Raw genomic sequence first — 14,128 nt, forward strand, 5'->3', positions numbered from 1 at the left:
AGTGAGTGGAAATGACTCAGGATTTTTCCTTAGGTATAAAACTAATGGGACTCTATAATATCTCCCTGAGAGTCAGGGCAGACACCAGCAGCTCCCTACATGCACACTACATGTTTCTGTCTTAAGACCTGAAAGGAATGCCCTAGACTTGGGCTGTCCTATACAGTAGCCACTAAGTACATGTGGTTATTTGAATTTTAATTAATTAAATAAAATTAAAAATTCAACTCCCCAGTCATACTAGCCACATTTCAAGTGCTCAGTGGCTACTTGTGGCTAGTGGCTACCCATACTAGACAGTGCAGATGTAGAACATTTTCAACATCACAGAAAAGTCTATTGGACAACACCACTCTGGAATGATCTGTGATTTGCTTGAGACTACAGAAGGTCTCACAGTAGAACCAGGACCCCATTAGTAATTGCTTATATTCCAACCTGGTAGAAATATAAGAAATTGACTCTGGTTACTTTAACTATATTATTACTATTTTTTCTTTTTGGTTGTGCTGCGAAACTTGCAGGGTCTTAGTTCCCCGACCAGGGATTAAACCCATTCCCTAAGCGGTGAAAGTACGGAGTCCTAACCACTGGACCACCAGGGAATTCCCTTTAACTATACAGTATTATCGATAAATCAAAACTACTGTTCATAACACCTCACACCCATTACAATGGCTGCTATTTAAAACAAACAAACAGAAAATAACAAGTGTTGATGAGGATGTGGAGAAATTGGAACCCTTGTGCTATGTTGGTGAGAATGTAAAATGATGCAGCTACGGGCTTCCCTGGTGGCGCAGTCGTTGAGAATCTGCCTGCTAACGCAGGGGACGCGGGTTCGAGCCCTGGTCTGGGAAGATCCCACATGCCGCGGAGCAACTGGGCCCGTGAGCCACAATTACTGAGCCTGCGCGTCTGGAGCCTGTGCTCCGCAACAAGAGAGGCCGCGATAGTGAGAGGCCCGCGCACCGCGATGAAGAGTGGCCCCCGCTTGCCACAACTAGAGAAAGCCCTCGCACAGAAACGAAGACCCAACACAGACATAAAAAAAAAAAAAAAAAAAAAATGATGCAGCTACTATAGAAGACAGCATGGCTTTTCCTCAAAAAAAGTAAAATGAAATTACCATATGATCTGGCAATACTACTTCTTGGTATATCTCCAAAAGAACTGAAGTTAGGATTTTAAAGAGTTACTTGTATACCCACATTCAAAGCAGCATTATTCACAATAGCCAAAGGTGGAAGCAACCCAAATGTCCATCAACACATGAATGGATTAATAAAATGTGGTATATACACACACAACAGAATACTAGGCAGCCTCAAAAAGGAAGGAAATTCTGACACATGCTACAGCAGAGACGAGGCTTGAGGACATTATGCTAAGTGAAATAAATCAGTCACAAGAAGACAAATGCTGCATAATTCTACTTATATGAGGTACCTAGATGCATCAAAATCATGGAGCCCAAAAGTAGAATGGTGGTTGCCAGTGAGTGGGGCGAGGGGGAAATGAGTTGTTTAACAGGCATAGCGTTTCAGTTGTGCAAGTTCAGAAAAAGTTCTGAAGATTGGCTGCACAACAATGTGCATATGTTTAACACTACTGAATTGTATGCTTAAAAATGGTTAAGATGGTAAATTTTGTTATATGTATTTTATTAAAAAAATTTTTTTAAACCCTCCTGTTCATTTATAATCAGCAGCCGGCTTGTTCAATTTCTCAAAATTCCCTACCTTGATACATTTTGTCACTCCTTGGGCTTACCTCCATCTACTCAGCTGTTTCTTCACTTCCTTCTCTAATTCCCATCCTATTAAAGAGTCAGTTCATAGGACCGTGGAATTTTAAAGCTGGGAGGGCACAAAAGGTTCATCTAATTCAGTGTTTTTCTAACTTGAATCTCAGCAGGCTTGTGACTGCTTCAATCACTAAAGCATGGTGGCAGTGACACTGATTTCTGAGGCTAGGTCATAAAGGTCAGGCAGCTTTGGTTCTCGTGGAGTGCTGCCTTTCCAGACGGTCCCTCTTGAAATGCAGCCGCCATGCTCTGGGAAGCCCACGCCACCTGGAGAGGCCACATGTAGGAGATCCTTTCGAAGCCCCAGATGAGCCCAGCCTTTGAGTCACTGCAGCCCAGACACCAGACACGTGAGTGATGGAGCCTCCAACCCCAGCCATTTGAGTCACCTCCAGCTACTCAAGTCTTCCCAGCTAAGACCTCTGACATTACAGAGCGGAGACAAGCCATCTCGCCTGTGCCTTGCGTGGATTATTGACCCACAGAATCCATGGGCATACTAAAATGGTGGTTGTTTTATGTCACCGAGTTTGAGGTGGTTTGTTACATACAGCAATAGTAACTAGAACATGTGGGCAAGGAACGAACTTTCAATCTGTCACAGAACGATACTTTTGTAAAATACCATAAAAATGAACTTGAGTAAAGTTTTAGTAATGGGTAGAAAATTGTATCTTTTTGTGTTAATTTTTTAAAAAATAACTAGTGAGGTTGGTCATTTTTTGGTGTATTTGCCATTTCTAGTTTTCCTTTTTTTGAGTTGCCTGTTAATGTACATGGTCCATTTTTTTTTGAGAAATGGGGCATTCTTATTCATAGTATCAAAACTGTAGTTTACTTATATACTTTATATATTAAGCTTATTACACATAAGGTGAAATTTCTTCCCATTCTATCATTTGATCTTTAATTTTGTGTGTGGTATTGTTTGCTAAGACAGTTCATTTTTTTTTTTTTTTTTAGCCAAACTATCAACCCTTTTCCTTTATGATTTCTGCCTTAAAAGAAAATGCATACAAAATCCTTTCCCAGCTCCAGATTTAAAAAAGAATATTTAACTATACTTTTTTATAGTACCTTTATGGCTTGCTTTATTTATGTTAAAAATTTCAATCTATTTGGAGTTTATTACAATGTCAGGTGAAAGTCAGGATCTAACTTTATTGTTTCCCAAATGGTTAGCCAATTGTCCCAGCTCCACTAAGTACTCTGTGTTTTCTTCACTGACTTGAAATGCATATATTCTGTATGTATTCCTGCATATTCTCACATAGGCTTGGTTCTGCTCTTAGACTTTCTAATCATTCCATTGACTTCTCCCTATTCTTAGACCAGGACCAGATGCTTTAATTTATTTGTACATTTATTATATATTTAAATATATTTTAGGGCAAATTTGTCCACACCCTTCTTGTTGAGATTCTAATCTCCACAGTGTTTCCTCTATATTCCTCCTCTTCTCTGATTGCTTTGTCCTTTTCTTCTGAACTCTGGAGATTTTTTAGTACTGCCTTCCACAATGATTGTTTTCTGCAATGTCATTTCTGATCATTTCTGCTTCTAATAAACATTTAGATTCTGTCTTTCCTTGTTCCTAAGAACACTTCTCCTCCACTCATGGAGCTCTCTCTTTATCTCTGCTTGCCCTTCATCCAGCTCCATTTTCATCTCCATTATTTTCTCATTGCATCTTTTTTTTTTTTTTTGGCTCTTGTTTAATTAAAGTCTGTCGTTCTCTCATTTGTGTCAGGATCCAAAGCGACCTGAAATCTGTCTCTTCCATACAGTGAGCCCATGTTTGCCTCCCTTTGTGCCCCAGTTTGTTCACAGACCACAGTGTTTGAGTTGGGATTTGTTGATGTTCATGCCCTTTGATCTTGAAATGATGAACCTGACCTGGTTTTTCCCCCAGAACAAGGTGAAGTGGATTCTTCTTTGAGCTCCTCACTTTTCATTTGGATGAATTTCAAACAGGAAGACATGATGCTGGTCCAGTGGAGGCACTTGAGACACAGCCCAAGTCTTCCCTGAGGAGTTTCCCCATTTGCAGGAAGCTGCTGTGTCTATTTCCAGCGGGGGCAGGGTGTGTGTGTGTGTGTGTGTGTGTGTGTGTGTGTGTGTGTGTGTGTGTGTGTGTGTGTGTGTGTGTGTGCGCGTGCATGTGTGCATCCCTGGCCCAGCTTTGCTGCCCATCTGGCATTTTTAATGGCCCTCCTCCACAGTTTCCAGTGTTGATGCAGATTTTTCTCTATTTTTGTATTTCCTGGTTTATTTGTTTTTCAGAAGGGAATCAAATATGTGCCATCTTCTAACAAAAGCTCCAAGGGGCATTTTTAATGTGGCATTAATATATTACAAATTTCTTTTTAAAGTAGGAATTCTGAATACTGCCTGCTATTTCCTTCAGTGCAGTTTTCATACCAAGAATAGATAAAATTGGACTTTTAGATAATAGCCTCTCTATACTTTAAAATTTCTGCCTTTGATAATAAATTACTAGCTAATTCCACTTGTTCTGATAATTCTTTTCATCTCAAACTCATTTACTTTCCTACATCAAAATTCAGCTATCATACCCAAAGTCTGCAGATATCCCTTACTGCTGACGTACGTAAAAGAGCGAAGGTTGACCAGGTTTTCCTACTGTCTTATCTTGGAAGAAGAGCTGAAGCCTTGACTGGAGTTGTTCTTAAATTCCTTGCCTCTTTGTAAGACTTGGAGGATCCAGAAAAACCCTATTCTGAGTTCTACTCCTTCCAACTTCTCCCAGCCCAGATTTGTTTGGAAGCACCTTTTCATCTGGTCACTTCCAAGGAGAACTGTGTTCCTTGAAGAACTCTCAAGTATTTGTTGAATTGCATGGTTTTTGTTGTGTGTATTTTTTTTTAAATTCAGGTATAATTGACATATAACATTACTTTAGTTTCTAGTGTAAAACATAATGATTTGATATTTGTATGTATTGAGAAATGATCATCATAATGAGTCTAGTTATCACCTGGCACCATACATAGTTACAAAATTTTTTTTTCTTATGATGAGGACTTTTAAGATCTTTTTTCTCTTTGGAACTTTCAAGTATGCAATACAGTGTTATTAACTGCAGTCGCCGTGATGTACATTATATCCTTATGACTTACTTATTTTATAACTAAGTCTGTACCTTTTGACCCCCTTCACCCATTTTGCCCACCTCCACCCCTGCCTCTGGCAACCACCAATCTGTTCTCTGCATCTATGAGCTTGTTTTTTTTGGTTGTTGTTTGTCTATTTAGATTCCACATATAGGTGAGATCATACAGTATTTGTCTTTCTCTTTCTGACTTATTTCACTTAGCATAATGCCCTCAAGGTCCATCCACATTGTTGCAAATGGTAAGATTTCATCCTTTTTTTATGGCCGACTAGCATTATTCCATTGTACATATATACCACAATTTCTTTATCCATTCATCTATTGATGGGCACTTAGGTTGCTTCCATATCTTGGCTATTGTAAATAATACTGCAATGAACAAGGGAGTGCGTATATCTTTTTGAGTCAGTGTTTTCATTTTTGAGGGCTAAATACCAGAAGCAAAATTGCTGGATCACGAGGTAGTTCTATTTTTATATATTTTTTGCGGAAACTCCATACTGTTTTCCATAGTGGCTGCACCAGTTTACATTCCCACCAACAGTGCATGAGGGTTCCCTTTTCTTCACACCCTCGCCAACACTTGTTATTTGTTGTCTTTTTGATGACAACCATTCTGACAGGAGTGAGGTGATATCTCACTGTGGTTTTGATTTGCATTTCCCTGATGTCTAGTGATGTTGAGCATCTTTTCATGTGTCTGTTGGCCATCTGTATGTCTTTGGAAAAATGTCTATTCAGATCTTCTGCCCATTTTAAAATTGCATTGTTTGTTTGGGTTTTTGCTATTGAGTTGTATGAATTCTTTACGTATTTTAGATATTAACCCTTTATTAGATATATGATTTGCAAGTATTTTCTCTCATTTAGTATGTTGCTTTTTCATTTTGTTGATGGTTTCTTTTGCTGTGCAGAAGCTTTTTAGTTTGATGTAGTCCTACTTGTTTATTTTCGCTTCTGTTGCTTTTGCTTTGGTGTCAGATTAAAATAATTATTGCTAAGACCCATATCAAGTAGCTTATCACCTATGTTTTCTTCTAGGAGCTTTATGGTTTCAGGTCTTACTTTCAAGTCTTTAATTCATTTTGAGTGAATTTTCGTGTATGGTGTAAGGTAGTGGTCCAGTTTCATTCTTTTGTTTATGGCTGTTCAGTTTTCCCAACAAAATTTATCTAAGAGACTATGTTTTGCCCATTGTATATTCTTGGCTCCTTTGTCATAAATTAATTCATGGGTTTATTTCTCAGCTTTGTATTCTGTTCCATTGATCTGTATGTCTGTTTTAATGCCAATACCATACTGTTTTGATTACTATAGCTTTATAATATGAATTGCATGGTTTTAAAAAATCAAACAGACCTGGATTCAAAGAGCACAATTCCACCAGCTATGTGATGTTATACAAGTTATTTAAATCTGTTCATCTGTCTCCTAATCTATAAAACAGAAGTAATAACATCTACTTCACAGATTTGTTGTAAGGAAGAAATGTAAAGTAGTTAACACAATGCCTAGCACCTAGTAAACCCACAAAAGGTGAGAGTGGGTATATATATATATATATATGTGGCAGACATACATTGCTCACTAACTCTTCATTTAAATTCAGGATTCACCTGGGCTGTGGAGGTTCCTTCCATCATGCCCCAAAATGCTTGCCTTGAGGTAGCTGAAATTCACATAAGCATCCGGGAGATACAGTGTTTTCAATACCTCTCCCTCCTCAAAGCTTCTGGGTTGAAGGCAATTTCCTGTATCTCCTTATGGGATGGACCTCCCTGAATCCTCAGAACTCTTAGGACCCATATACTCCTCTCCCTTCTAGTGAAGGTAAAAGGTTCTTTCCTACGGAATCCCTAGTGGTTCATACCTCACATACTGAATGGGACTGATCTCTCTGTAAGGTTGTATTTTGGTTAACAGTATAGAGTCTAGATCCAAACTGCCTGGCTCAAATCCCAGTTCTGCCATTTATTATCTGTGTGAACTTGAGCAAGGAACTTGACTTCTCTGAGCCTCAATTTCCTTGTCTATAAGATGGAGATAGCAATACTTACTTCATAGGGTTATTGCAAAGATTCAATGACATACTTCATGTGATGAGCTTAGAACAGTGTTTGGTACCTGGTAAGGACCCAGTTTTTATTAGCTATTATTATTAGTGTTATCTGGCCACAGTAAATAGACCAGGGTTGGTGCCAGGGCAGCCATCAGAGGGCTGGGTAACAGGGAAGCAATTGCCTCTTGGGGTTTGGTATTAGTTTTATCCAACATGGTACCCGCTGTGCCAAGCTGTTTTACATAGGTTGTATGAAATGTTCTCTTTGGGGAAGTAAAAGTGAGAGGTCAAAAAGGCAGGTCCCTTTATCTCCCAGTAATTCAGAAGACACTCCATGGCTCTGTGGGGTCAGCCACACCATGGTCCCAACGTTAGGAAGTCTGGAACCCAGGGATGCTTATAAAATGATGCCCTAAACTACCCCCAAGCCCAAGGTATCTCTGCAAGAAACTTCTGCTATTAAAGATCATCTGCGGGAATCTTTTTTCATAACATATTCCAGCCTGGCCAATATACGTTGGACTATAACAGGGTGTCCACAAACTAGGGCCTGTCTTATTGGCAAAAGAGAAGAAAGAAGCTGCAGTGCTACTGACCTGGGCATCCTGTTTCACGAGAGCATCCTCCAGATAATTTCCTTCATCCCTGCCACCCTGAGGATGAGAAAAACAAACCCTGAGCACAAGAAAAACAAACCAAAGAGACTGAGAGAGGATCCATGAAGATTTGGGAGCTCTGATAAGATAGAATGTGTGGGAACCCAAGGACATGGTAATTAGACAGAAGGGGTCCTGAGTCCAGCTTAGGGAGAAAGAACAGGTGTCTTTGAACGTGCTTGCGATATTCCCACGGTTCTGAGCTGACCAACCAGAGGGCAAGCTCGGTGTGGCTCCCTGATGTTGTGTGGGTGTCTCGGCCAGTTGAACGGGCAGGAGGACAAATATGGCCTGGTGACTGCTCCCTCTGGGACAGTCCTCTCCTCCTTCCTCCCCTCCCCCCACTCCCGTGTCTTCCCTGCTGACTTATGCCTTCCTAACTGGCAAATGTACACTGATCAATTCTGCCAAATAGGAGCTGGAAAGATAGGAGAATCAAGAGACTCTGGGGCCAATGGTGGGCGCTTGAGGAGCATCTGAAAGTGCCCCATCCCTCACCAACACCAGCTCACCAGGAAGGCAGGGCTAAAGCCTTGGAGGAATGCCAAAGAATGGCAAAACAGGCTACTTTCCTCTAGTTTGTTATGCTGTTTTATTACTCTGCTGTCTCAATATGCTATGATCTAGGCATGGCTCTGCAGCAGTAAATCTGAGAGGAAAAGAAAAAAATGGGTAGGTAGTAAGAAAAACAGGCTGGCATTATTAAGTAAATATCAGAGACAGAGTGAAGTGGGAGTTGGAGATGATTTCTGGGGTTCTGCTTTGGTTATTGGAAGAACAGCAACAGTATGAATAGAAAAAGACAAGCCAGGAAGAAGAGCTGGTTTGGAGGGAACATGAGTTCATGTTTAGTTTAGGAGGACTGAGTTGAGGTGCTGGCAGAATATCCATCAGGAAACATGCAAAAAGCAGTGAGAAATGAGAGTCTCACACTCAGGAAGGAGGTCAGGGATAAAGATTAAATTGTGAAGCCATGTGAAATGTCTTGCAAATCCATCTCTCTTTTCTGGCACCCCTGCTCCCACACTAGCCCAGACCTGCTTTTTTCACGGTATCTGGAATACCGAGGTAACCTCCTGCCTGGGCTCCCCGCCTCTGGTTCAATTCATCTAACATATCCCTATAACATTAGTTTGCTGGGACTTCCCTGGCAGTCCAGTGCTTAAGGTTTCGCCTTCCAATGCAGGGGTTGCAGGCGCGATTCCTGGTCGGGGAGCTAAGATCCCACATGCCTCGCGCGGGCAAAAAATCGAAACATAAAACAGAAGCAATATTGTAACAAATTCAGTAAAGACTTTAAAAATGGTCCACATCAAAAAAAAAAAAAAAAAAACAACTTTAAAACAAACAAAAAAAGAGCACCTGGCATGTGTCAGGTGCTTGTATGTACAAATGAGAACAAAGGGGCCTACATGACTAGAGAGAGGATAAAATAACAGAGACCCAAGAAAAACACAGGGGAATATTCCCATTTGGGAGGTTGAAAGGATGAGAAAGGCTGGAAAAGTGGGTAGAGAGTAAGTGTCTCAGTAACACCCAACCCCCCCCCCACCCGCCAAAGGAGGGAGCGACTCACAGCGGACAGAGACACCAGCACGCGCTGGAACATGAGCGATGTGTCAGAGCGAATGTCATCTTCAAGGCTCCGCCCATATTCTAGCAAGAGAGTAAAATCAGTGACATCAGAGTAAAGAACCCTGCCCGGCACCGCGTCACACCCCAGAGCCTTCCACCCTCTTCAGAACCTGTCTACTGAAGCAGCTCGTCGTGAGGTTTTTCAGCCCACACACAGTTTTCCAAAAATGAAACTCTGGGAAAATGGTCAAGATAAGTTTAGTTTGTCATTAGAGGGGTAATGAGATGCTCTTTTTCCTTGAATTGGGCAGTTGAGAAGGCCGGGCTGTGATCCCCACTCTGTGGTTCCTACCATCCAGGGGTTTGTCCTGAACATGGTTTGCAGTGACGCAGAGAAGCAGCTAAGTGGCCCGTGGAAAGGCAAACAGAGTGGGGTTTCTGAACCTGTGTTTGGGGACAAGCAGGGGACTGTCCACAGAGAGAAGTCCTGTATTCGGCAGACGTGGGGAGCCAACGCTAGAACCAGACTCCCGAGGTTTAGAATCTCCCGATCTGAACACTTACCAAAAAACTCTTATTGTTTTGTTTTCTTTCTACCAAAGTATACGTGTTTATTACAGAAAACAGGAAAAAATAACTAAGTAAAATGGAGGAAAAGAAAACCTCACCATGAATCTAATCACCCAGAAATAATAATCTTTGATAACATTTTGGTGAATATCCTTCCTCATTTCCCCCCATATACACATATTGTTTTTCTTTCTTTGAAAAAGGGGATCATAGCATCCCATTTTATGATTTGTCTTTTTCACTTATCCTTACACCATACCACTTATTGTAATTTAATAATATCCTTCAACATACGTTTTGATGACTACATTGTGTGGGTGTACCATATTTTGTTTAGCCAACCTGGTGGACATTTTAAGCTAATATAAGCAATACTGTGGGATCCAAACCTTTGTGCATTTTTATTATATTCTTAGGGTAAAAAGGTAGGCATCTTTTAAAGGCATGTATTGTTCTCTGGAGATTTTTAAGAGGGGAGTAAGCGGCTATCCCTCCGAGGCGGCTACAGGACCTATAGTCCAGTCTGAAGGTCAGAAGTTGGCCAAGACTGCTCCTCCAGGCCATTCCCTGGAATGCTAAGATTCAATGGCACCACCACTTTTGAACAAGCACCTTTGATTCTCTGCTGGATAATATGGAATACCTTTCCAGCTTTCAGGGTAATAAAACCATGGGTAGCCTAAGTAGAGTGGCAGGTGCACCTGAGAAGTCTTGAAAAGCCAACAGTCATTTGTGTAGACAGGGATCTGCCTGAAGGCAGAGCTTGGAACTGAGGATCCCTCATGGTCAGTGTTTCAGTGGGTAACCACCTACTGTTAGTCTAGGTCTCAGAGAACAGGGCCTCAGCCAGGGCCACTGAGGATGCTACATACGCAGCTGGTAGGTCTGGTTTATGCGCCGGATCTCCTCGGGCATCCGGGAAGCCAGGATCTCAATCAGGCAGCTCTCATCCGTGCCTGCTCCCTAAATGCAAAACCCAGAGGAGAGGGCTATGAGTCAGTTTACCAAGTTGAGTCCCAGACACGGGAGGAATACAACCAGGAATCTGCAGAGAATAGAAACAACTCACCGAGTTCTAGCAACAGGATTTGATCTTTTTTAACTGTCCGACCCAAATTCCAACATGTTTACTATAATCATTATTAGTCATAACATACATTTATGGGCTGTTTCTGTGTTGGTTAGGGACAGTTTCTGCCCTCTGGGGGGCTGTCTTTCCTTGCCCTACCCTGTACTTTTCCTTTGCAGGGCAGAATCTTCTGGCAAAGGCTGTTATCTCTTTGTTTCTCCAGAGTCTAGCCCAGAACCTTCCACGAGGCTGAGTATTTATTGACATGGTGGAGGAGGGTAGTTGTATTTGAATTTCATACTTGGTCATTAACAATCGGCAGACCCTGGAGTAGGGCACAGTGGATCCAGCATCTAGGGAAGCTGAGAACACTTTACCAGTTCTGAGCAGACCGAGAGGCCCCCAAGATGTCAGTCAAAAGTTTCATATCTCAAAAGTAGCTAATACAGCAAGAAAGCTTCTGGAGCTGCACCAAAAGCACAAGTTTAATCAGTCCCCAGTGAGCCACAGGAAAGAACAAATGATTCCTTAACTTCTGGGGAAACAACTTTTAAATTACAGTGGCTAGAATGCAATGTCATGTTTTCAAGTTGTCATAAATGCAGGAAAATCTTTCTCCCATATCTCCTCCTCCCCACTCTCAGGAGGCCTCTATCACTGTTTCTTGAGAAAGCCCGCCAGCAGCCAGCATTTGCACAAACAGCACCGAGAGCAGGAGGGGAGGACCACGAACCCTCATGGCCTTTCGCAGCTCCTGCACGTCATACAGCACCGTGGGCGTCATCATCGCCAAGATCACCTGCTCGAAGTTGCCACTCAGTTCTGACTTCAAGTCGTCCATCAGGTCCTGGGACACAAGAAAGCACGCTGCTTAACTGCTACAGTAACAGAAATCAGCCACCCTCAGTGGGGTCCCGGGAAGGCTGGGGTCTCCAAGATCCTTTCAGGGGCTCGTGTGTGCAAAACCATCTTCATAATAACATTAAGACGCTGGGATCTGACTTTACACTCTCATCCTCTCACAGTTGTCCAGGGAAGCTTTCCAAAGGCTACTCGGTATGTCTACAGATCTACAGTTATGTGAAAAGGCTATTAAAATACTCCTCCCTTTCCCAACTACCTATCTGTACAAGACCAGATTTCCTTCCTACTTCAAACAAAACCACATATCGCAACAAGTTGAATGCAGAAGCAGATATGAGAATCCAGGGTATTCCATTAAGCAGACATTAAAGAGATTTGCAAAATGTTAAAAGAATGCCAATCTTCTCACTAATTTGTTTTTTCTTTTGGAATATAAAGCTATTTTTCCTAAAATCGTTATTTATGTTAACATGTAATATGTTTTTATAGTTTTTAAAATAAGTTAACAAATACCTATTTTTAAATGTCCTTAATTTAAATTAAGTTTTAATTTTTAAAATGGTTAACATCAATAGATGTAACCCACAAAAACAAAAAAGTCCTCAATAATTTGAGTGTAAAGGGGTTCCAAGATCAGTGTATTCGCTCACTTAACAATATACCCTGAATGTATTTCCAAGTCAATATTTACCTACAACATTTTTAACAGCTGCAGAAATTTCCATATGTAGAGGCAATATAATTTCTTTAATAAGACCCCCATTCTATTTTTCTACTATTCTTCTAAACAGGCATTTAGCTGCATCCTTGTGATCATTCATGATTATTTCTTAACGCTCAATGATTAAAAAGAAATGCAATTATTTGGAGAAAGGACCAATTTCTTTTTTTTTTTTAAGTGTAAACAGCTCCATGAGTTTTTATTAGACATTTTTTTAACCCACAAAAATGGAATTATATCAACCGCATTTTTTTTTTATACAGCAGGTTCTTATTAGTCATCAATTTTATACACATCAGTGTATACATGTCAATCCCAATTGCCCAGTTCAGCACACCACCATCCCCACTCTGCCGCAGTTTTCCCCCCTCGGTGTCCATACATTTGTTCTCTACATCTGTGTCTCAAATTCTACCCTGCAAACCAGTTCATCTGTACCATTTTTCTAGGTTCCACATACATGTGTTAATATACAATATTTGTTTTTCTCTTTCTGACTTAACTCACTCTGTATGACAGTCTCTAGATCCATCCACGTCTCAACAAATGACTCAATTTCGTTCCTTATAATGGCTGAGTAATATGCCATTGTATATATGTACCACATCTTCTTTATCCATTCGTCTGTCGATGGGCATTTAGGTTGCTTCCATGACCTGGCTATTGTAAATAGTGCTGCAATGAACATTGGGGTGCATGTGTCTTTTTGAATTATGGTTTTCTCTGGGTATATACCCAGTAGTGGGATTGCTGGGTCATATGGTAATTCTATTTTTAGTTTTTTAAGGAACCTCCATACTGTTCTCCATAGTGGCTGCATCAATTTACACTCCCACCAACAGTGCAAGAGGGTTCCCTTTTCTCCACACCCTCTCCAGCATTTCTTGTTTGTAGATTTTCTGATGATGCCCATTCTAACTGGTGTGAGGTGACACTTCATTGTAGTTTTGATTTGCATTTCTCTAATAATTAGTGATGTTGAGCAGCTTTTCATGTACTTCTTGGCCATCTGTATGTCTTCTTTGGAGAAATGTCTATTTAGATCTTCTGCCCATTTTTGGATTGGGGTGTTTGTTTCTTTAATATTGAGCTGCATGAGCTGTTTATATATTTTGGAGATTAATCCTTTGTCTGTTGATTCGTTTGCAAATATTTTCTCCCATTCTGAGGGTTGTCTTTTTGTCTCATTTATGGTTTCCTTTGCTGTGCAAAAGCTCTGAAGTTTCATGTGGTCCCATTTGTTTATTTTTGTTTTTATTTGCATTACTCTAGGATCAAAAAACATCTTGCTGTGATTTATGTCAAAGAGTGTTCTTCCTATGTTTTCCTCTAAGAGTTTTATAGTGTCTGGTCTTACATTTAGGTCTCGAATCCACTTTGAGTTTATTTTTGTGTATGGTGTTAGGGACTGTTCTAATTTCATTCTTTTACATGTAGCTGTCCAGTTTTCCCAGTACCACTTATTGAAGAGACTGTATTTTCTCCATTATATATCCTTGCTTCCTTTGTCATAGATTAGTTGACCATAGGTGCGTGGGTTTCTCTCTGGGCTTTCTATCTTGTTCCATTGATCTATGTTTCTGTTTTTGTGCCAGTACCATATTGTCTTGATTACTGTAGCTTTGTAGTATAGTCTGAAGTCAGGGAGTCTGATTCCTCCAGCTCTGTATT

The 14,128-nt window shown here is 40.7% G+C and overlaps 1 protein-coding gene across 1 annotated transcript in view; it reads right to left on the bottom strand.

Moving 5' to 3' along the window:
• The window catches only part of ANXA4 (annexin A4), a 74,362-nt gene that overhangs the window by 15,915 nt on the left and 44,319 nt on the right, over nucleotides 1–14,128 (bottom strand). The window contains exons 5-8 of the mRNA XM_036873167.1: nucleotides 11,606–11,719; nucleotides 10,676–10,766; nucleotides 9,235–9,314; nucleotides 7,599–7,655 (exon numbers count right to left, since the gene is read on the bottom strand). Coding sequence (XP_036729062.1) covers nucleotides 7,599–7,655; nucleotides 9,235–9,314; nucleotides 10,676–10,766; nucleotides 11,606–11,719 — 342 coding nt within the window. The remainder of the gene's footprint in view (nucleotides 1–7,598; nucleotides 7,656–9,234; nucleotides 9,315–10,675; nucleotides 10,767–11,605; nucleotides 11,720–14,128) is intronic.

Source organism: Balaenoptera musculus, chromosome 13, assembly GCF_009873245.2.
Source record: "Balaenoptera musculus isolate JJ_BM4_2016_0621 chromosome 13, mBalMus1.pri.v3, whole genome shotgun sequence".
NCBI lineage: Eukaryota > Metazoa > Chordata > Mammalia > Artiodactyla > Balaenopteridae > Balaenoptera > Balaenoptera musculus.